The 24,057-nt window shown below is 48.8% G+C and overlaps 2 protein-coding genes across 11 annotated transcripts in view; one reads left to right on the top strand and one right to left on the bottom strand.

Annotated features, from left to right (window-relative positions):
• The window catches only part of HSPG2 (heparan sulfate proteoglycan 2), a 117,789-nt gene extending 116,155 nt beyond the window's left edge, over nt 1–1,634 (top strand). For all 10 annotated transcript variants that reach the window (XM_049878195.1, XM_049878194.1, XM_049878193.1 and 7 more), the window contains 2 exons: nt 183–286; nt 458–1,634. In XM_049878195.1, coding sequence (XP_049734152.1) covers nt 183–286; nt 458–630 — 277 coding nt within the window. In that variant the 3' untranslated portion in view covers nt 631–1,634. The remainder of the gene's footprint in view (nt 1–182; nt 287–457) is intronic.
• A 116-nt stretch (nt 1,635–1,750) lies between these two features.
• Nucleotides 1,751–18,082, bottom strand: LDLRAD2 (low density lipoprotein receptor class A domain containing 2). The gene is given in 6 exon segments (XM_049878203.1): nt 1,751–2,231; nt 2,362–2,464; nt 2,466–2,527; nt 12,125–12,256; nt 15,239–15,679; nt 17,837–18,082. Coding segments are annotated over 6 exon segments (906 nt in total). The 5' UTR covers nt 17,928–18,082; the 3' UTR covers nt 1,751–2,154.
• Nucleotides 18,083–24,057: the final 5,975 nt, after the last annotated feature.

Raw genomic sequence — 24,057 nt, 5'->3', positions numbered from 1 at the left:
TGGGGGTCAGGCAAGCACTCTAGCAGGAGGCATACTAGGGCGCTGTGTTTGTGAGGCTAGAGGCCTCCCCTAGTGGGAGGAGGAAAGGGCAGACTTCTCAGCCTGAAGTCTCTGTGGCAAAGGGTGGAACTCTGCATTGGGTAGGTGAGGTTGGGGAGGAGCCTGACCCATTTCCTCTGCAGAGAGGGCCGGAGAGGCTCCATCCAGGTTGACGGTGAGGAGCTGGTCAGCGGCCAGTCCCCAGGCCCTAACGTGGCGGTCAACACCAAGGGCAGCATCTACATCGGTATGTCTTATGCTCAGGTCTCTGTGTGGGCCTGGACCTGGGCTTGTGTGGTCTTTGGGAGGGAACGGGGCTCCCCTAGAGCTGGAGCCAACACAGCCTTCCTCCCCTCCTGGGCTCCTAGAGCCCAGGCCCAGCAGCTGACAGCTCCCCCTACCAATTATCTTCCCACAGGTGGGGCCCCCAACGTGGCCACACTGACTGGGGGCAGGTTCTCAGCGGGCATCACGGGCTGTATCAAGAATCTGGTGCTGCACTCTGCCTGGCCTGGCGCCCCACCCCCGCAGCCCCTGGACCTGCAGCACCGCGCCCAGGCAGGGGCCAACACGCGCCCCTGCCTCTCGTAGGCACCTGCCTGCCCCACACAGACTCCTGGGCAGCGCCCCAGCCTGACAATGTCAAGTATATTATTATTAATATTATTATTATGAATTTTTTGTAAGAAACTGAGGCGATGCCACGCTTTGCTGCTACCGCCCTGGGCTGGACTAGAGGGTGGACACGCCACCCCCACATACACACACCTGGCCAAAGCCACAAGGCTGGCAGGCAGGGCAGGTTGGATGTGACTGGGTCTCAGAAGGCCTGCAGGAACTGGGGCCGGGCCTGGTGGCTGGGTGAACCCAGAACTGCCCCTACTGCCCGCCCCCCAGCTGGAACTCCCCAAGGTAGAGCTGGACCCCCCATCTCTGCAGCCCTTGGGCAGCCATCATTCCTATGAAAGCCCTTCAGACACTCCAGCCTCAGCTTACAACGTGGTGCCTCACCAGCTACCCGAGAGGGAAGGTGCCAGCAGCAGCCTTTGCACCCTCCCCTGGATCGTGAAAGCTCTTGAGTGCCAGCTATGGAGTAAAAGGCAGCTCACCCATGGGCAGCAGCTTCCTACCCTCACCAGCCTATGCCCCAGCCCTTCCACCTCTTCCCAGCCAGCCTCCCCTCCTCCCACCAAGCCCTCTTGACCTGCTTTCCCCCCAACATCAGCCCAGAGACCCTGCCCTCAGGGGCTGCAAGAGAAACCCCACCCCAACTCTTACCAGGAATTGCTACCAGCCGAGCCCAGCACTGAGAGGGTCTCCCCACCTACACCAGGCCGCATCCCACCACCCATCTGGAAGTGAAGGCCCAGGGGACAGTGGGGGAAGGTGTCGGTGGTCCGGAGTTAGTGCCTTGTGGGGTAGAGGAAGCCTGAGGATCCAGCTGGGGGTCAGTGCCCTCCCACCAGCAGCCCCAGACCATGGGGTCAGGCCACCTGGCTTCCATACCCTAGAAGGAACCCTCCTGTGGTCGTTGTCTTGGTTTTTCTTAAATAAACGGTGCTATCCCCGCCAGGGCTATCTCCTGTGTCTTTGACTAGTGCTTGGCATAGTGGAACCTTAGGGTGGGCTGGGTTGGAGCACAGCAATGCAGGTAAGGTCTGAGAGGGAAGCAAAGCAGCTTCAGGCTAATGAGGCCCCCACAGCCTGACCTTGGCGTGCCAGTCCTGCCCTTCACTAACCGTGCCAGCCACTACCCAAGCTGCAGGGCTGCCTACTGTGTACCAGGTTACTTCTGTGGCCCTCACAGCAACCCTGTGAGGCAGGAATCATCTCGTTTTCCAGAGGAGCAGACTGAGTCTCAGAGGATTAAGTGACCCACCTAAGAGGGCTTTAGAGCTCAGGGACTGTCTGCCCCAGAGCCCACTCTCTCCTCTAACACCTGCAGCTTCTCTAGGGATGGCCTTCCTGACCCTGGACAGCTGGCCTGCTTGGCTGCGGTCCCCCAGGGGCAACCCGGCCGGGACATGCATAGCAGATGGTGCAGGCTGCACTGAAGCTCAGACAGAGTCCCCGGGCCCCAGCCCACCAGGCCAGCTGGCTGGGAGAGCAGCAGCATCAGAGGAGGCCAATGAGGAGGCCAGTGGAGGCCAGGAGCAGTAAGGAGGCCAGTGCCACCTTCCGTAGCCAGGGCCCTGCAGAAAGAAAGAAAGCTCACTCGGGCGCCAGCCTGGACATGCTGCTCCCATCCTCATGCCCAGAGAGGGACACATGATCTTGGCAGGAGGAGCAGGGCACAGGAGTAACGAAGAGCCATCTGTCTACCTTTTGATGCTGCACCCTGGAGAGCAGGATCCTGGCCTGCAGGGGTAGTCCTCTCAGCGGCAGTCCGGAGGGGGCCTGCAGATCCAAGAGCTGGGGAGAGAGAGAGTCATGGGCTGGGGGACGTCACTGTCGGTGCTCTAGACCTGGCTGGACATGGGGGTAGGACCTGCAGTGGGACATGACAGAGCTAACACTGAGAGCTTCCCCTTCTGGGGCATTCATGTCTTTTTTAATCCTCACACCCCCTCTCTGAGGCTGTAGTTATTAATATCCCCATTTTAAAGATAAGAGAAATAAGTCTCTTCCAAGTTCACACGGCTGGAAGTGATAGGGGAGGACTTGAACTCACACGGTGTAGCTTTAGGACCCAGGGTTTATGAACAGAGCTACTTCTCAAGATGCACACAAGCTGCTGGGAGGAAGGGAAGGAGGATGTACACGTGCTGAGCGATTTCTGTGCACCAAGCACTGTGCTCTGTGCTGGACCCTTTACCTATAGAATCACACTCCAGGTCTGTGACAACTCTGAAAGGTAAGCATGTCATCCACATTTTACAGATAAAGAAACTGAGGCATGGAGGTCATTCTTCCACTCCTTTGACTAGTGTTTCTCAAATGCCTACTACACTCTAGACATTGCTCTAGGGACTGGAGGATACAGTAGTGCACAAAATAGACAAAAATGTCTTCATGAGACTGGCATTTTAGTACTGGGAGACTGGCAAGATAGAAAAATTAATATATCGTGTCAAATGGCAGTTCATGGTATATTCGATAGTCCTCACCAACGCCACAGTTCAAATGCATCACTTCCCCTGTCTTCCTTTTTCATTATCCAACTTATGCATGCGTCTGGACTGCCAAAAGAACAATCAGTCTTAGAAGTGAGGATGGCAAAGCCCAAGAGGCAGCACCTTGGCTGGAGGAACTGTGAGGGGGCCCTTGGAGTCGAGCCAAGGGGGCAAGAAGGCAAGTGGGAGGTGACAAAGCCAGGCGGTGCAGGGCCCCTGGGGCACTGTGAAGCTTTGCTTTTGCTGAGTGAGTTGGGGGCTCAGCAGAGGGGTTTTGAGCATGGGAGTGACATCAGCCAAACTGATTTTTCAAAGGCTACCCTAGACTCCCCAGTCCTTACTTGTGGGCTGTGCATGGTGACTTCCTTCCAAATTGTACAGTATGGCAAGGGGGGAGAGTGATTAAGTTTGAAGTGAAGAAACCTGACAAACACTACCTCAGTCAGGCGATCAAGGTCAACAGCAGCAGTCACAAATCATGTTGATAGTATGTACCCTTGTATGTGATCAAAGTGGCACTTTACCTCTGTGTTCTTCCTCCCCAAAACCCATAACATCAGTCTTATAGTGAGGGGAAACATCAGACGAAGTCCAGTAATGAAGGATCCTACAAAACACCTGACCAGAACTTCTCAAAACTGTCAAGGTCATCAAAAACAAGGAAGGTCTGAGAAACTGCCGCAGCCAAGAGGAGCCTAAAGAAACATGATAAGTAAATGTAACCTGATATCCTGGATGTGAGCCTGGAATAGATAATGGATATTGTTGTTGTTGTTGTTGTTAGGTGCCATCGAGTTTGTTCTGACTCCTAGTGACTCTATGTACAGCAGAACAAAGCACTGCCCGGTGCTGTGCCATTCTCACAATTGTTGTTATGCTTGAGCCCCTTGTTGCAGCCGCATCTCGTTGAGAGCCTTCCTCTTTTTCACTAACCTTCTACTCTACCCAGCAAGATGTTCTTCTCCAGGGACTGATCCCTCCTGGTAACATGTCCAAAATATGTGGGATGAGGTCTTGCCATTCTTGCTTCTAATGAGCATTCTGGCTGTACTTCCTCCAAGACAAATTTGTCTGCTCTTCTGGCAGTCCACGGTATATTCAATATTCTTATAATTATTCAGTAATTATGATTCAAAGGCATCAATTCTTCTTCAGTCTTCCTTATTCATTGTCCAGCTTTCACATACATATGAGGTGATTGAAAACACCGTGGCTTGGGTCAGGTGCACCTTAGTCCTCAAAATGACATCTTTGCTTTTGAACACTTTAAAGAGGTCTTTTGCAGCACATTTGCCCAATGCAACGCGTCTTTTGATTTCTTGACTGCTGCTTCCATGGGTGTTGATTGTGGATCCAAGTAAAATGAAATCCTTGACAACGTCAATATTTTCTCTGTTTATCATGATGTTGCTTATTGGTCCAGCCGTGAGGATTTTCGTTTTCTTTATGTTGAGGTGTAATCCATACTGAAGGCAATAGTCTTTGATCTTCATCAGTAAGTGCTTCAAGTCCTCTTCACTTTCAGCAGGCAGGGTTGTGTCATCTGCATAACACAGGTTGTTAATGAGTCGTCCTGCAATCCTGATGCCCTGTCCTTCTTCGTATAGTCCAGCTTCTCGGATTATTTGCTCAGCATACAGATTGAATAAGTATGGTGAAAGGATACTACCCTGACACACGTCTTTCCTCATTTTAAACCAGGCAGTATTCACTTGTTCTGCTTGATCTATTCAAACAATGGTTTCTATTCATGAGGATCCTATGTACAGGTTCCTCATGAGCACAATTAAGTGTTCTGGAATCCCCATTCCTCGCAATGTTATCCATAATTTGTTATGACCCACACAGTCGAATGCCTTTGCAGAGTCAATAAAACACAGGTAAACATCTTTCTGGTACTCTCTGCTTTCAGCCAGGATCCATCTGACATCAGCAACGATATCCCTTGTTCTACCTCCTCTTCTGAATCTGGCTTGAATTTCTGGCAGTTCCCTGTCAATGTACTGCTGCAAGTGCTTTTGAATGATCTTCAGCAAAATTTTACTTGCGTGTGATGTCAATGATATCGTTCAATAATTTCTGCATTCTGTTGGACCACCTTTCTGTGGAATGGGTACAAATATGGATCTCTTCCAGTCGGCTGGCCAGGTAGCTGTCTTCCAAATTTCTTGGCATATAGGAGTGAGCACTTCCAGCGCTGCATCCGTTTGTTGAAACATCTCAGTTGGTATTCTGTCAATTCCTGGAGTCTTGTTTTTTACCCATGCCTTCAGTGCAGCTTGGGCCTCTTCCTCCAGTACCACCGGTTCCTGATCATATGCTACCTCCTGAAGTGGTTGAATGCCAACCAATTCTTTTTGGCACAGTGACTCTGTGTATTCCTTCCACCTTCTTTTGATGCTTCCTGCGTCATTCAATTTTTTTGCCCATAGAACCTTCAATATTGCAACTCGAGGTTTGAATTTTTCCTTCAGTTCTTTCAGCTTGAGGAACCCCGAGCATGCTCTTTCTTTTTGGTTTTCTATCTCCAGGTCTCTGCACATGTCACCATAATACTTTGTCTTCTCGAGCCGCCCTTTGAAATCTTCTGTTCAGCTCTTAGAGGGCTGAACTTTAGTTTGGTAATTGTCATTGTTGTTAGCTGCCATCAAGTCAGCCCCACGCACCATGGAACAAAATGCTGCCCATAGGGCTTTCGGTGGCTGATTTTCAAAAGTAGATCACCAGTCCGTCTTGGTGTCTAAGCTCCACTGAAACTTGCTCAGCATCATAGCAACATGTAAGCCTCTACCGATGGTTGGTGACTGAACTGAGGTCCACTGGCTGGAGAGCAAACCTGAGTCTCCCACATGGAAGGCAAGAATTCTGAACCGCTATGCCCTCTTTGGTTAATAATAATGCATCAATAAATGTAATCCACGACGCTGAACAACGCGTGTAGAAAATGTTGAATTGGTGTATATCGTGCTGTGTATATTCTCAACAACAACAAAGATAAATTATTAAAGAAAAAGAATGTATCAGTATCAGTTCATTGATTGTAACAAATGTATTATATGAACACAAGATGTTAATAGAGGAAACTGGGTACAGGGTAGATTGGGGACTTTCTATAGTGTCTTCTCAGTTTTTCTGTAAATCTGAAACTGCTGTAAAAAAAGAAAGTCTATTAAAAGTTAAAAAACAGGAGGGAGGGAGGGCAGGGGAGAGAGTGTGTGTATGAGAGAGGGCGGAAGGGAGGGAGGGAAGAAGAAGGAAGGAGAGAGAAAGAAGAAAGGAAGGAAAGCAGGAAGGAAAAGAGGCTCCTCTGGGCTGTCCTGGGAAGAATACACAGTAGGGCAAAGGGCAGAAGGGAGGAGACCAGTTTGGAAGTTACTGCAACAACCCAGACAAGAGATGGTGGTGGCTCAGAACCGAAGATGGGCCGAGCAGGCATGAGAAGTGGCAGAGTCCGATGAGGACCGGAAGGACTGTGAATGGCCTCTAGATGGGCTGTGAGAGAAAAAAAGGCCTGAAGGGTGACTCTAAACAGCTTTGGGCCTGAGCCACTGGGATCTCAAGTTGCCACTTAGTGAGAAGGGGAGGGCTGCCCAGGTGCAGGGTGGGGAGAGGGGTCAGGAGTTGAGCTTCTGCAAGTTCAGTTTGAGGTGCCAGCCACCTACACATCCATGTGGAGTTGTCGAGAAGAGAGACAGTCATGCAACTAGAGCTCAAGGACAAGTCCAGCTGGTGATGCGGAGCCAGAGTCAAGGGCACATTGTTCGCAAGTAGATGAGGTCGCCAAGAGAATGAGTGTGGACAGAGACAAGGCCTGAGGAACTGAGCCTTGGGATGATGCTTCAAGGTGCCGTGCGTGAGTCAGGGAGATAATGCTGCTGTGTGCCGTAGAGTCCATTCTGACTCCTGGCGGCCCCATGTGTGCAGAGTGGAACTGCTCCATGGGGTTTTCAAGGCTGTGACCATTTGGAAGCAGATCACCAGGCCTGTCTTCCGAGGTACCTCTGGGTGGGTTCAAACCACCAACCTTTGAGCTCGTTGAGCACTTAATCATTCATGCCACCTGGAGATTCCAGGAAATAAAGAGGAACTGGCAAAGGAGACTGAGAAAGTGTGACTTGTGGGGTCCTGGGAGGAGGAGGGAGCGATGAAGCTCGTCCAATGCTGCTGGGAGGCCAGGTCAGATAAGCACTGAGTACAGGCCTTTGGGTTCAGCAATGTGGAGGTCCCTGGTGACCTTGACAAGAGCAGTCTCAGTGGCTGGTGGGTGCAAATGCCTGTTTGGAGTGGATTCAAGAGAGGCTGGGAGGGGAGAAACTGGACACAGTTGACCTAGACTGTTCTTTCAAGGATTTTTGCTATAAAAGGGCAGAGAAATGGGGTGGTAGCTGGAGGAGGTAGAGGCATCAAGAATTCTCTGATGTTGCTGTTTTGATGGCAGAAATGACAACATATTGGCCTGCGGATGGCAGTGATCCAGGTTTCATGGTATAGGAGAACCAGAAGGAGTGTGGTCCTTGGGTAGGCAAGAGGGAATAGGGTAAGTGCACACACGGAGGGACTGGCTTCAGAGGTGGGCACACAGTTCATCCCCAGTAACAGGTAGAAGTTTCAGGAGATGGGCATGGATGAAGAGAGGTGAGTACCCAGGGCCCAAGGCTCATTATTAGAAAGGGGTAGAACAGGGGTTTGAAGTCAGGCTTGTCCATCTCCAAAGCCCACCCTCTTTCCACCACACCAGCGTCTTAGGACATCCCAGGTCCTCTGCCTCCATCCTGTAAGATTTCTAACCTCTTGTCAGTTTTATGGAGCTTTGGAAGAAACATTATTTGACCCTGGAAGACCCTTCATGGAGGAAACAATGGAGGCAACAAGTTAGGCAGCAATTCCAAGGCGCAGCTGACATCCAGTCCAGAGTCTTCCATTCGACATGTGCTGTTTGTTGAGAACCTGCTTTGTGGGCACGTGCCAGGTGCTGACTGGGGACACAGAGGTGGAAGACCAACAAGGCTGCAGCCTTCCCAGAGCTTACACCCCCTCCCCAGTGCCACCCTTTCCCCAGCTCCCATCTGTCCTCTGCCAGCTCCAGGCCGTGACTTCCCCTCACCCTGATCCTCAGGTTAAAGGAGGTCGCTGGAGGTCAGTTTATCTATTCCCCTGACCACCCTTCCCACTTCCAGCCAGGCCTGCTATTAGTCTATGTAGCACCTTTATACAAATTGGAAAATGGCACCCAATCTAGGCAGCCACAGCCCAGCAGGTACAGGGTTTAAATAAGCCCATGGAAACTTTGAGTGAAAAAAGATAACCCTTCTTTGGGCAGATGTGTTGTCCCCAACCCTAACACCATACTCGTGCTTGGTATGCAAAGACAGGTGCCTTTTTGCAGTGAATAAACTGTTCACCTATGCATGGCAACCCTGCCTCAGTCTCATCCTGATGGGTGGGTGGGACATCTCCAGACCCTTAGGAAGGATATCCTTGTCCCACTTGTCCACAGAAGTCATTCCTGCTTATGCTACTTGCTGACATTGTGACCTCGGGCAAGTCATTTCTCTCCTCTAGGCCTCAGTTTCACCATCTGTAAAGTTTGGGAGTTGGATTGGATCAATGATTTTCAAAGTATGCTTGAGACACCGAGTTCCTGGGTTTCTGATAAGGGTGATGGGAAAATTTTGAAATAGTGATGATGGTTGCTGTGGTGAAATGAGTTCCTTTATGTGACCTCTTTTCTTGGTTCTTTGGAAAAACAGCTTGAGAGATTTTTCCCCTATACCCTGGGGAGTTACCTTTGCCCTAGTTTTCTACCCCAGAGGGTTTGTTACTTTTGTCCAGGTTCCTGGGTAAGCTATAAACAACATGAGGGTTTGATATTTTTTGTCTGGGCGGGTGCTGCAGCCTGCCCTGTGATTGGTCTATTTTACACACCTTGCAGGGATTGGTCAATATACTATAGACTGTGCAAATGAAGTGACTATGATCCACTGAGAGGATCAGTCAGTTTATGGCCCTGCTGGGAGGGTCATGTCTTGAAATTAACAAGAATTTTGCTTATAAATTTAGCCAATCCCACAGAGGTTTCAGAGAGAGGAAAAGGAGAAAAGGTAGGAGAGGCAAAAAGAGAGAAGAAAAAAGAAGCAGAGAGAGAGGAGGTGAGGAACCTCCTAAATGAGCAGTAACACAGGTTAAGAGCTGTAACACTGAAGATAGTGAGAGGTCTGGAAGGGGCCCTGTGACAGAGCCAGTGGCAACAGGCCCAGAAGGGGCCCTGCAGTGGACGTCAGTGGTAATGGCAGAAACCTGCTGCTAGGAGTGCACCTAAGAGAGCTGAACAAAGCTGCTACACTGGCTATGAGCTCGGTCCTTAAGCAACGGAGAGGCCGATGGCAGAGAGGCCGAAGGCAGAGAGGCCAGCACAGCTGAGAGGGCATATGCATGGCTGAGAGGGGGCATGCATGGCCAAGAGGAGGCCTGCATGGCTGAGAGGCGGTGTGCATGGCTGAGAGGGGGCATGCATGGCCGAGAGGAAGCCTGCACGGCTGAGAGGGGGCATGCATGGCTGAGAGGGGCCGTGCATGGCCAAGAGGAGGCCTGCATGGCTGAGAGGGGATGTGCATGGCTGAGAGGGGGTGTGCATGGCCAAGAGGAGGCCTGCACGGCTGAGAGGGGGTGTGCATGGCAAAGAGGAGGCCTGCATGACTGAGAGGGGGTGTGCAAGGCAGAAAGAAGGGCCTGTTTTTTCGCATGGCTGAGAGAAGTTGATTGGGCTCTCCTGTACTGAAGAACTGTGTGATGTACCCTTCACTTCGGGTCCACCTTCCTGACTTTGCTATATGCTTCCTGATCCTGATCCTGATCCTGATCCTGATCCTGATCCTGATCCTGATCCTGATCCTGATCCTGATCCTGAGTTGTAGTCTGTTAACCCTGATCCTGAGTTGGACCCTGTCATTTCCTTAATAAGCCACTTTACTGTAAGTACAATTTATGAGTTCCATAAGATGTTGCAGTGAATTGCCAAACCCACTCAGGGGAGGGAAGTGTGCTACAGTGCAATGAATCACTTTTATATGGCCTTTGTCACCAGGGTCTTGTAACTCCCACCAAATGACTGGGTGGGACTCTACTTGCCCACCAAGGGGATTGGGTAGTTGGCTAATAATGCAGATAAGGTGCGTGGCACCTTTGTGGGGATGGAATCATGCAAATAAAGTGTATGAAACCTTAATGAGGGAATTTAGTCAGTTTTGCCATCCCACTAGGCTTAAAATGAGCCAACCCCGAGGTGGACAGGGAGTAATCATTACCACCAAGAAGAGAGGGAAGCAGAGCATGTCCTTTGGACTGGCGTCCTTGCACTGAGAACCTCCTAGACCCAGGAGACACAGAGAGGGAGAGAGCTGTAACACCAGAGACCGCGCAAGATGGTGAGAAGTAGCAGCAGAGAAATAGCATCAGGAGACCAGTGCATGACAGCACAGTGGGGTTCCTGGCCCACAGAGCAAGGTGATTACAGTGGGTGTGCCAACCAACAGAGCATGAGAGCTAAGCACCTTCTGACAAGAGGCTTTCTGGTGGAGTGGGATGCCTCTGGGCACTTGTTAGCAGAGCCAGGCTTACCAACCCATGAAGTGACAGAGCTGAGTGCCTTTGACAAAGTGGGGTGCCCCCAGGCAGGGAAGGATTACCCAAAAAGCAAGGTATGCATGGGCTTACTTGTGTTTACTTACTAATCTGTAGTGCAAAATTTCACATGGGTTTCACCACATGTTTCATGCTTAATGTAAGCCTGTGCATACCTTGCTTACTGGTTAATTCACTCCTGCCTCTGGACACTTACTAGTGGAGCTAAAGAGTTTTGTAATACTTGCCCAAGCAGGGCAGAGGTTGGGCAGAGGGACCGAGGGGCCGAGAGAGGGGTGGAAGGCCAGAGAGAGAGGCCTGCCTGTGGGCACAGCTGAGAAGAGGCTGTTCTGATCAAAGAACTGTATCCTGAGTTGTTCCTGATCCTGAACTGTAACATGTTGCTTCCCTAATAAACCCCATAACTGTGAGTATGGTCTGTGAGTTCTGTGTGGCCATTGCAATGAATTGTCAAACTCAGCAGAGAAGTAGAGAGTGCCATGGTGGGGACGGCTGCTGTCAGGATTGGTAAAAAGTTTGGAGAGAGGAGGTATGGTTGACCTCTGCCTCATAGGAATCAGCCTTGGGCTGTTGATCTTGACTCTCCTTCCCCTCGTGAAGTTGGAGGAGTTCAGATGCCCCTGCCCCACTATTTTTCACAAGTGCTAAGGGGAGGGGGAGCGGCCAATGTCAGAGATGGAATGGTACTGCAGCTTGGAGAATTGGAAGCCTGAGATATATTTGACCTCTGCCTCATAGGAATTGGCTTTGTGCTAATTCTTGTATTTGAAATAATTCACATAGTCGTGCAATATGATGAACGTAATTAATGTCACTGAATTGTATGTATGAAATGTTGAAATGGTCAATGTTTTGTTATATATATATTTTTTTTACCACAATGAAAAAAAATCAGTATGTATACCTGTATGTGTATATATATATATATATATATATGCCTTGAAGACAATACTCGGGGCGTTCAGGGGGCCATCAATGAGCCAGGGCTTAGAGCCCCACCCCAGTTAAACCCAGTATCTCTTCTTTTGCTGTCTTGGGTCTCTCTGCGCAATGTTCCATTTAGGGAAAATTCCCACCACTAAAATATCATTTGAAAACAGCTGGATTGGATAATCTCTAGCATTGTACTAGCTCTAACATTCTCTGATCCTTAATCCACTGGTCTAACCCGAGTCCCTACAGCCACATTTTCACCTTAGTCTCCCCGGTCTGTTGAGGAGGCTTATGCACCTGCCTCCTGCCTCCTCACTGAGACCCTACCCGCCAGGAAGGAGAATAAAGGCTAGACATCCCAGCTGCTCAGTGGGGCTCAAGCCACATAGGTCACTAACCTCTACAGCTGGCTGGTGGCTGGGAGGCCCGGTCACTGCCATCGCCACAGTTGTCTATGTCCCAGCGGTCACACACCAGACTTGGGGGGATGCATCTGCCGTTCCAACGGCGGAAGTAGCCACCACAGAATCCTGGGACCAAGAGGGGAGGCCTGGGGTGAGGACCCTGGGCAGGGCCTGTGACACAATGAGGCATGTGGGAGGTGTGAGCAGGAGGGGGCTTGTTATCTTGTGCGTGCCGACAAGAGTATGGATGCGTGTTTCACGGGGAGAGAGGTGTAGGGTCACGACGATGATGATCATGGCTGACATTTATTGACTTTAAACACTTCACATCCCAGCTCATTTAGTCTTCACAACAACCCAGTGGGGTAAGTACTATTCTTAACCTCATTTTACAGATGAGAAAACTGAGGAACAGAGACGTTAGGGCTGTTCACCAAGGCCACACAGCTCATATCTAAGCAGCGGAAGGTGAATTCAGTCTCAGACAGGCTGGTTCTGTAGTCTGTGCTCATAAACACTGTGTATGTGTGTGTTTGCATGTGTGTGCACATGCACCCTAAGTTTCTATAAAGGGCAATGGAAAATCTAGAAATCCCAGTAAACTTAAATACTCTCAGCAAATCCTCACTTAGAACTCACCTCTTGCCGTGAACTCTGCCTGGATTTCTCTTCCCTAAGGTTACTGCATGCTCATTCCCTAAGACCTCCACTCAAACGTCACCTTATCTGGAAGGCCTCCCCGACCTCCCTATAAGGACAGCATCCGTTCAACACATGCCACTACTCTTACCCTCCTTTCCCTGGCTTGGGTTCCTCTACGGCACTTACCACCTTCTGCAGACTACATATTTACTTGCTTATTTGCTTAAGGTCTACCTCCCCCTCGAATGTCAGCTCCAAGAGGGCAGGGACTTCTGTTTTGTTTGCTGCTATATCCCTAGAGCCCAGAACAGTGCCTGGCACATAGCTGGTGCTCAATTAACATTCATTAAATGAATGAATGTGCACCCAGGTAAAAGAATTATATGACATGGTGTGCAGAGTACGGCAGACACGTGTGCTTATCTAGTATCCCATTCTGTGACATTATTCGAGCTCCTGGATCCAACAATGCCAGAATCCACCCATTAGTATCCAAGTTTAGGATCCCCCTACCCCAAGATCTCCCTTGGCTTAAACCAGTTTGAGTTGGGTTCCTTTCATTTGTAAATGAAAGCTAATGCTCTGTAGGAAGTGCTCAGGAGTCAGAGTGAATGTCTGTCAGGGAGAAAACCCAAACATTAGTGTGGGAATGTATGGAGAGTCATATGTGAGCAGGGTGTGCTTGCAGGTGTGAACAACTTCAAATGTGTGTATGATCCGAGGATGCAAAACGAAAGTTTCCTGATTCAGACCAAAAAATGGACTGAAGGAAGCCAGAGTCAGGATAAGGCTTCACCACTGCCCCCTTCTGTCTGGAGCTCAGTCCTGCTAAAACCATGGAGTAGCTGCAACATTCTTTGCCTCCCTGGCTGACAGCTGCACCTCAAAGGAGGACAGACCCCAGGGAGGGAGGAGGACAACGCCCGTGGGCTAATTTCCAATCAGCCAGTGAGAACTGTTTGCAAAGTGACAGAAAAAGAAACGGCCTGCTACGGCTAACAGGAACCAGAAAGGGGACCCCAGGCACCATCGATCATGGCCACATGATTTAAGATGCACATGTCACGTAGCTCATTCCAGAGCCAGAGACTTCAATAGGGAAGAGAGAGAGAGAGCCTCAAATCCAAAATTCAGACCACGCGCAAAATTCAGACCACGTGCATACGCAAGGAAGAAAGAAGGTGGAACTTGACAAATAAGATGGCATGGGGGCGCTCTCCGACCAGCTTGGGTGTTAAAGGGCCGTCCAGGGCCAGGCATGGCAAGGTCTAGCTCTTGCTGAATGTGTGTTGGCTCTCACAGACCCCACGTTCTTGTCTTGAAGTGCTCACAAGTCCATGCTGAATTGTCCAGTCTGAATATTATGCCAGAGATCGTGATAGCGCTTCCTGTTTTGGGAATCTGCTGGGCTTTGGCAGTTCATCTGCTTGCCATCACTGGAGACATCCTCTGCTGTGACATCAGCAAGGTGCTCCAGTCCAGGGGAACCCGTTGGGCCTACAGCCTTGAGCTCAATTTGACCGGGAGGACATACTCTAGCGTTAAGCCCAGCTGCTTCACCTATGAGCAGGGAGAGCCTGGGCATGTCACTTAACCTCCCTGAGCCTGTTTCCCATCTACAAATATGAGGCTATCAGCAGGGCCGAGTTGCTGCGAGGAACAGATTAGCTCCAGCATGCAAAGGATCAAAGCCAATACTTGTTAAACGATTATTGTTAATATCAACTCTGAGAGGTCCCTTTCATTGCTTGAGTCGGTTTCTGTTACTTACAGCCTCAAGAGTTCTGACTGCTCCCCCCTGCAGACATCTGAAGGCCTCACTCCAGACAAAGGAGCCAGTATATGAACATAAGTGTGTGTGTGTGAGTGTGCAAGGTGTGTTGTGTGTGAAGCATGTGATGTGAATTGTGTGTGAGTGTGCAGTGTGTGAAATGTGTGGGTGTGTGAGGTATGTGCTGTGTGTGTTGAGTATGTTTGTGAGGTGTGTGACTGTTGCAGGATGTAAGTGTGTGAGGTATGCATGCAGTGTGTGTATTATGGGAGGTGTATGTGGGTGTGCGAGGTGGGTGTGAGTTGTGTGTGAATGTGCGGGGTATATGTTAGTGAGGTGTGTGTGTGCGGCGGTTGTGAATGTGTAGATGTTACTGTGGGAAGTATATGTGTGTGAGGTGCGTGTGTGTGTGTGAGTAAGAGGCATACCCAAATGTGTGTGTGCCAAGGGCTGGTAGGGCAGTCCGGCATACATATCCACCTGTGCCAGATTTATGGAGTTGGTTCTTTGGGTTTGGAATGTCCCTTGCTGTGACCCTCTGACCCCACCTCTCATGACCTCCTAGTTTCCCTCCCCACCTCTCTCTCTATTAGCACAGCAGCCATGGGGCTGGGCCCTTCTTGGTGCAACCAGGCTCCACGGCCTGCATTTGCCCCCAGCCTTGATCTTCCATCTTGGCCTTCACCCCGACCCACCCAACCAGAAAGAGGTGACTTCACCCACGAAGTTCACTCGAGGCTGGCAGCCTCTAGTGACAAGGCGCAGGCCCATGGAGGATCCAGAGGATGCCACTGGGGCGGGGATGGTCAGGCCGCAGACAGGGGGCCCCAGGGGCCAGGGCACCCCCGATGGGCCCTTGTAGAACTGCAGGTAGGAGCCAGGAGCGCCTGGATCCCACTCTGGGCAGGAGGTGTTGGAGGCCAGGGATTCCAGAGGCACTGGGAACGCAGGAATCATGATGTAGACCAGGAAAAAGCACAACTGGAACCTGACCCTGTTGCTGGGGGCCTCTGCCCACCACCAGAGCCCGCAGTCAGTGTCCTGGGCCACGAAATAGAACCTGCGGGAGGCAGGATGCGAGCACAACAGCAGCCCGTCCCCCTGCCACTTCTGCCTGCAGAGGTTCACCAGGTCCGCTGCAGGAAAAAAGGGACTGTGGAGCCAGGTGACCTGGTTCCAAGCCTGGTTCTGCCCCCTGCTAGCTGTATGACCCTAAGCCAGTCACTTACCCCCTCTGAGCCTCAGTTTTCTCATCAGTAAGATGGAATGATTAAGCAATAGTGCCAGTCTCAGATTTTTGTGAGGATTAAATGATTTAATTCAAGTCCACAACCCCTTATTCAAAACCTAGGATGTGTTTCAGAATTTTCTGGATTTTAGAATGGTTAAGATGATATGCAGTATATTATGTTCCAGCCCCAAGTGGAGTCTGCAGCACTCCTTCGTGCTCAAACACATTCATATTTTTAGAGCAATTGTATGACCATTCTATCTAAACCAGGCAAATAAAAGCAATAAAAAGCCTTCTCTCAGTGCAGGTCAGATATTGCCAATTAATTACTTAAGGACAAATTTTAGTTTTCAGAGCTTTTTAGATTTTGGGACTGCAACTAAAAGGCTGCTTAGGCCAGTGCCTGACACTTAATGAGTGTTATAGAAACGTTCGTTATTACTATCATCTTATTCAAGGATGAGGCAGACACAGTTGGTACCTGCCCACCTGACAACCATTCCATTTCTTCTGGTTAAAAGATTCCTGATTCCCTCAGCTCTCAGGAAGCAATGAACCCAGCTCCCTTGGCGACTGGTGTAAACCAAACCTTGTAATCCTAATTATACCGGATAGATTTAGGAATTGGCATGTGACCTGGTTCTGGCAAATGAGATTTAATGAGAGATCTGCTGGGGGTTTCTGGAAAAGTTTTCATTCCTGATGAAAAAGAAGGAGAACTATGGTGAGCAGCCCCTTTTTCTTTCTGCTGCTGAAAGCTGTTGAATGACGATGTGATGCTCAGAGCTGCAGCAGCTAGTTTGTAAGCCTGAGGTCATGAGAATTACAGAGAAGCCCTGCCGTGATTGAGACATGGAATTAACCATCTCTGAAACAACCTAAGGCCACTCTTTTTAAGTGAAGTAATAAATGTCCTTATGGTTTAAGCCCCGGTTTCGGCATCTATTACAGCCCAAAGCATCCTCACTGTTGGGAGGATTAAATGAGATAAATGCTCAGACTAGCTTTGATTTTTTAAGGACAGAAAGAAAAGACGAGGTGGGTTTCCTGGTACATGGCAGGGGCACCAGTGGGTGGCTGAGGGCAGCAAGGATGTGGCTTCTCAGGAAGGAAGTTCTCCATCGGGGCTCAGGATGTGGGAGCATTTTCAGGGTATAGGGACGGGGTTTACATAATGAGCAAAACGAGCACCTTCTATGTTCCAGGCACTGTCCTAAGTGTCTTGTGTGGTTTATCTCATGCTATATACACTTAAAATAAGGAGCCCTGGTGGCACAGAAGCTAAAACATTCAGCTGCTAACCAAAACGTCAGGGGTTCGAACCCACGAGCCGCTCTGTGGGAGGAAGATGTGGCAGTCTGCTTCAGTAAAGATTTACAGCCTTGGAAACCCTATGGGGCAGTTCTACTCCATCCTACAGGGCCGCTATGAGCCAGAATCGACTTGATGGCAGTGGGTTTGGTTTGGGTTATATACGTAATAATAATTAGGCCCACAATGGTTCCAATTTTACAACTGAAGAAACTGAAACTTAGGCTAAAGAACCGTTTCGGGGGTACAAATGCAGGAAGCCAAAAACCAAACCTAACCCAGTGCTGTCAAGTCGTTTCCAACTCATAGCGACCCTGTAGGACAGAGTAGAATTGCCCCATAGAGCTTCCAAGGAGCGCCTGGTGGATTTGAACTGCCAGCCCTTTGATTAGCAGCTGTAGTACTTAACTACTACGCTACCAGGGTTCCCTGTGTTGGAATAGGCAGAGTAAATGCATGAACACGGGCTGTCTGACTCCAAAGTCCACAATATTTCCCATTGCCAGCCCTGAGGGGTGTCCCACCTACTCCCAGGCCGCTGCTTCTAGGTGACTTGCTGCTCCAGGCTTCCAGAGGAGCTTAGGGTGAGTTTGGTGGCATCAAGCAAAACCAGGCACAGGGTTTCCTGGGCTCCCCCAACTCAAGGAGTCCCAGCCCATTGGAGTGAGTGATGACTGGGGAAGTGGCAGTCTCTAAGAGTGATGGGGACCCAAGTCTCCTGCCTGCCCTGGCCAAGCCCCCTCATACTCACCCGTCTCCAGGGCAGACGTGGTTACGGCAGCTGCCCCCAGCAGGAGCAGCCTCTGGGGCAGCTGCAGGAGATAGACCTTCATCCAGGCCATGCTGTGCCTAGCAACAGGAAACACCTGCAGAATCTCCAGCTTGGGGTCTTTGGGGGCCTCACCGGGCCAGGGGAGAAGGCCCTCAGGGCACAAGGAGCAGGGGAGGCAAGTCCACCACCTCCTCTGGTCTCTTCACAATGGTCTTGTACTCCCCACTCCAGATCCTCCTTCAGGTCAGGGTTGTGGCTGGAGGTTGCCATGGAGATTTGGGGCTGGGGCTGGAGCCTGGGGAGAAAAAGCAGAGAGGATGTCTGCTTGCCCCCTGCCAGGTGGAAACCAGGAAACTCAGGTCCTGTTCAGCAACAGGGCTTCCGGGAGGCGGACCCACAGTCTCGGCAGCTGTGGCCTTCCTAGACAAGTTGGCACCTTAGGAACTGAGCTTGAGGGAGACGGAAGACACCAAGAGAGCCTCTCTGAGGGCCTAGAGAGGCAGCAAGTTGTGAAGGAGCACTGGAACAGGAGTCGGCTCCACTATTAACTTGAAGTATTCCTGCCCCGGGGACTTTGCGTACTCAGTTCCCTCTGCTTGGAGTGCTCTTCTCCCACAGTGTCCCATGGCTGCCTTCTTCTGGTCATTTAGGGACTTCCAAGGACTCAGATCGGCCCTCAGCTGGGGGTTGGGGGTGTGGATTTACCATGAAGCTCATGAAGCTTAAGCTTTAAGATCCCTCACTTGCGTGGAATTACATGTCTTTATAAAATTTACAAAAGGTATTTTAACCACAATCTGTTCAAAGTGCTGTCCCTTTTCACTCTGATTTCTCCTTCACCTCACCAGAGTTTAGGAGGGAATCTAGACTTGGGACATAATTGCTGGAGTGGTCAGCACATGGATGGTACGTAAAGCCATGAGACAGGGCGAGATTGCCACGAGAGTGAGATAGGGAAAGAGGAAAAGGCCAAGGACAGAGCTATGGGACAGTGGGCATTTGGAACAGTGCCCCAAGTGATCTCCTGGGAAATTCAGCAGGTACCCGTTTGGGAGAAAAATTTCCACTAGGGGGCAGTCAAAGCCAACATGAGAGTGAGGAACCCTGCCCTGCATCCTAGAAACAGCCACCTAGGAGGCTGTAGGCCACCTCTCAACTTAAGGCCCCACCTAGTGGTGTCAGTAGGGAGGTGCAAGGAGTGCGGACCACACCGGGTGACACCGTCAGAGGGGGTGACACCAAAATGTCCATTAAAATACCGCTGTAGTTAGTTATGACAACAAAAAGACTTTTTTTTTTTTTTTTGGTAAGCCCAGCTAACAGGTATCAACATACCTACAAGGCTAAAACTCTATGCTAATTTACTTTTTGAACCTTCTAACGTGCTCCAGTCAGAGCTGTCACTATTACCCAATTACAACGACCCTTCGAATCACTCATGTGGTTTCGTCTGCATGCTACAAGCACAGGCTGCTGTTTTCGTTGCTGCCGGTGTTTTTATAATTGGCGATTTTGTTAAATTTTCTGGTATTTAGCTACAATATCGTGGTTAATAGTATTTGTGAACCTACGTCAATAACTTTTTGAGAATGAAGTAGCAGTTAAAGGAAAACAAGGGGTGATATACGAGAAATACGATTTACCAGTAACATTCATATAAAAAACATTACTAAGGATTCTTAATGGTCTGGGACAGAAGGTGGTCCACGGGGGCGTGACAACTTGAGTTACCACACTGGGTGACACCAGCCCTAGTGATGCCACTGGCTCCACCCAAGAATGCAAGCACTCAGCACCTCTGGGCTGAGGCCTCTGTGGTCTCTTTGCTCCCTGTTCAAGTTGGCCCACTGCAGTCGATTCCTACTCACAGCGACCCTATAGGACAGAGAACTACTGCATAGGGTTTCCAAGGCTGTAAATCCTTATGGAAGTAGACTGTCACATCTTTCTCCCACAGAGCAGCTGGTAGGTTCAAACCCCCATCCTTTTGGTTAGCAGCCGACTGCTTTCTCACTGAGCCCCCAGGGCTCCTTCAAGTCACTGCAGAGAGGGACGATTGCTTCACCTAATGGATGTGGCCTTGGGTTGCAGAATCGTTGTTCTATAAAATGGGACAGCGAGATGGGATCACCTCTAAGGGCTCTTTCCTTTTGGGCTGATGTTTTTGCATTAAAGATGTCACATCTCATATGTCACATTCTTTCAGGCAACAAGTATTTGATAAGTTACTAGTAAGAAACTATTAAGTGACACCAACTCCAAGCCTGGTGCTTTGAATACCTTCACTCCAGAAAAGCCCTGAGGGTGGTATAATCATCTTTTACAGATGAGGAAATCAGTTCATAGAGATTGGGAGACTTGTTCAAGGTCACCCAGCAAGTGGGAGGCAGAGCCTGAACTGACAATTTGCATGGGGCTCCGAGTCCCATTCTCTTCCTGTTATGCCATCCCACTTTGACCTTGAATCCTGAAGGTCCCTGCCCTGCTCTAGGAACTGGATCCTTCTGCCTTTAAGCAGCTCAGAGCCTCGCAGACAAGCAAACTTAAAGTATCATTTAACATTATAAAAGCTAGGGCAATGGGGACAAAGAGGAGGGATCCCAACCCCATCTGGAGCAGGAAAACCAAACAACAAAAAAAAACCAAACCCACTGCTGTTGAGTCAATTCCAACTCATAGCGACCCTATAGGACAGAGTAGAACTGCCCCATAGGGTTTCCTCCAAGGAGTGCCTGCTGAATTCGAACTGCTGACTTTTTGGTTAGCTGCTGTAGCTATTAACCACTATACCACTAGGGTATCCAGGAAAGCCAAGGAATAATAAAATTAACGATTATTAATAAAAGTAATGATTATTAATAAAATCACTTAATAATAAATTAGTATTAAAAAATTATCTTTAATGATAAATTAATCATATTAACTTATTGAGTGCTTACTGTTTGCCAGGGACTATTTTCATGTATTCACAATAGTGCCATGAGGTAGATACTATTATCATCCTCATTTTATAGATGAGGAGACTGAGGCACAGCAAAGTATAGCAATGTCATATAACTAAAAAGGGGGAAACAGTCTGCCTTCCCAGACCAGGAATTGTCTGAGCCGAAATCTGAAGTCTGAATAGAACCTAGCCAGGTAAGTAACTAACCAGGTAAGGAGAGGGTCAGCAGTGTTCCAGACAGAAGGAAAAACACTAGCAAAGCCCAGAAGGCTTAAAGAGCCCACCTTTGTCTGCTTCTACCCAGAACCCTTAGGAAGTACCCCTTTTTGGAAGGAATGGGCTTATGCCCCCAACAGCCAAACATGGTGTTTAGGTTCAATCCACAGTTGAGAAGGGGCTTGTCTTCGTTATCTAGTGCTGCTATAACAGAAATACCATAAGTGGATGGCTTTAACAAAGAGAAGTTTATTGTCTCACAGTCCAGTAGGCTAGAAGTCTGAATTCAGGGTGCCGGGTCCAGGGGAAGACTTTCTCTCTCTGCCGGCTCTGGAGGAAGGTCCTTGTCATCAGTCTTTCCTTGGTCTGGGAGCATTTCAGTGTAGGAACCTCAGGTCCAAAGGATGCGCTCTGCTCCCAGCACTGCTTTCTTGGTAGTAGGAGGTTCCCATGTCTCTCTGTTCACTTCTATCTTTTATATGTCAAAAGAGATTGTCTTAAGACACTACCTACTCTTGTACACCTCATCAATATAATCCGCTAATCCATGTTATTACATCATAGTGATAGGATTTACAACAGACAGGAAAATCACATAAAACTGTGGGCAATCACACAATACTGAGAATCATGGCCCAGCTAATTCAATCCATAAGAGGGATCTTATGACATTTTCACACATCTCGTAAACCAGCAACAGCAAAAATGGTAAAAAGGCTTAATGGGCTCTTAACAAAATACCTAAATCCAGGTTTGGGGTGAAATAAATGGAAAAAAGAGGAGCATTCTGACAGAAAAAGTTGTCTAAATTACATAATAAACAGTTATCCTCCTGACATCCTAGAGCTATTCAAACAGCCAAAATATTAGTCCTCTCAACAAGTTAAAAGATATTAAAGATTATGGGGTCATGAGAGTATACATCTGTTACTCCACTAAGGCCCACCATGTGGGAGGCCAGGGTAAATGGCATCCCCAATATGAAATGGATAGTCATGGGCGACTAAATTCCCTTGGAAACTCTTAAATATCTCAGGCAACAGCCTTGTGCTAGCTCTTCCAGAATTAAAAATATATATATTTATAATGACAACTGATAGACATTATTGTAACCATTCTAATCATCTCGACACTATACACCCATTTTCCCTGTGAATATACTGACCATAACTCGATAAGTTGACTTCACAACCTGATTGCCAAGGTGATGAAAATCCCATCTGGATCAAAACATGATTGGATACAAGAACATTTTATAATAACTAAAATACATCCTATTAGTCCAACTACAACTGTCATGAGAAAAAGAGCAATGGTCCAGTTTCTCATGGAAGGTAAAAGTCATCTGACCCCCTCAGGTTGCCTGGATAAGGTAGATATAATCTCAGACAAAGGGATCCCAAGTGGGGAAATTGACTCCATCAGAAAAGTATCAGTAACAGTAGAGCACCAGACACAAACCCTGTGGGCCTCAGCCTAGACTTAGAACCTTATCTTACAGGCATCTGCCAACAGTAGAGCCAACAGGAATGATAACACCTTTTCACTTCCTCAAGGGAGACAAATGAACTTAAAGATGGAGCAGATTTACAACAACATCATCAAAGGATTTCAAGGGCCATTAGGAAAAAGAACTAACAGAACAGACATAACAGAGGATGTCACGAACACTCATAGACACTGAACATGGTAAGCTGAAGAGTTACATGGAATAATTACAACAAAGAGGCAACGGATGGAGGTATGCCTCTTCCTGGTTTGGTTTGGCAAGATTATGTGCTATGGGCATTTGTGGGACTCTTGAAATGACCTGGAGCTCCATGGCACAGCGGTTAAGAGCTCGGCTACTAACCGAAAGGTCGGCAGTTTGAATCCACCAGCTGCTCCTTGGAAACACTATGGTGCAGTTCTACTCTGTCCTACAGGGCCTCTCTGAGTTGGAATCAACTCCATGGCAATGGGTTTGATATGACCTGAGTGACTGGGTACATTGTGACACTACCAGTTAAAGAACATGCCTCGTTTGCTATGATTATGATATTGATTTGGGCCTGTTGTAAAGTATTCTAAGTGTAACAGAGCCAAGGTGTGAGTTGTAGAGTATACATGCTTATGAATTATGTCCCACTCCTATCCATAGCATCTTATCAATACCAACATCTCAGGGCTGCCTGCATTCCAGTGAGGGCTACCTCTCATCTTATTAGCGTCAAAATATTGTCATTGTTGTTGTGTGCCATCAAGTCGATTCTGACTTGTAGCAATCCTACAGGAAGGAGTAGAACTGCCCCATAGGGTTCCCTAGGCTGTAATTTTTACAAGAGCACATCACCAGGTCTTTTCTCCCACAGAGCCACTGATGGGCTAGAACCACCAACTTTTCAGGTAGCAACCGAGCCTTTAACCACTGCACCAGCAGTGCTTCTTGTCAAATATTAGTTACCTCATTTGCATTTATGTAAGACCTAGAGATTTATATTGGGCAAATCTTCTGTAAAAGACTCCTTTAAACTGTTGAAAAGCAAGGATGTCATTTTGAGGACTAAGGTGCGCCTGACCCAAGCCATGATATTTTCAGTCGCCTCATGTGCATGTGAAAGCTGGACAATGAATAAGACCAAAGAAGAATTGAAGCCTTTGAATTATGGTGTCAGCAAAGAATATTGAATATACCATGGAATTCCATGAGAAAGAGCAATCTTTCTTGGAAGAAGTACAGCCAGAATGCTCCTTAGAAGAGAGGATGGTGAGACTTCTTCTCACATACCTTGGACATGTTGTCAGGAGGGGCAAGTCCCTGGAGAAGGACATCATGGTTAGCGAAGTGGAGGGTCATCTAAAAAGAGGAAGGCCAGATGGATTAACACAGTGGCTACAGCAATGGGCTCAAGCACAGCAAAGATTGTGATGCGATGCAGGACCGAGCAGTGTTTCGTTCTGTGGTACAGGGGGCCGCTATGAGTTGGAACCGACTCAACGGCACCTAATAACAACAACAACAAGATCTGCAGTCAGATGGATGGGTGGCAGAGCTAGTGTG

The sequence above is a fragment of the Elephas maximus genome, chromosome 3, assembly GCF_024166365.1.
Source record: "Elephas maximus indicus isolate mEleMax1 chromosome 3, mEleMax1 primary haplotype, whole genome shotgun sequence".
In the NCBI taxonomy this organism is placed as follows: Eukaryota; Metazoa; Chordata; class Mammalia; order Proboscidea; family Elephantidae; genus Elephas; species Elephas maximus.
Note: the sequence above shows the minus strand (reverse complement) of the source record. Positions and strands in the feature narration are given on the sequence as shown.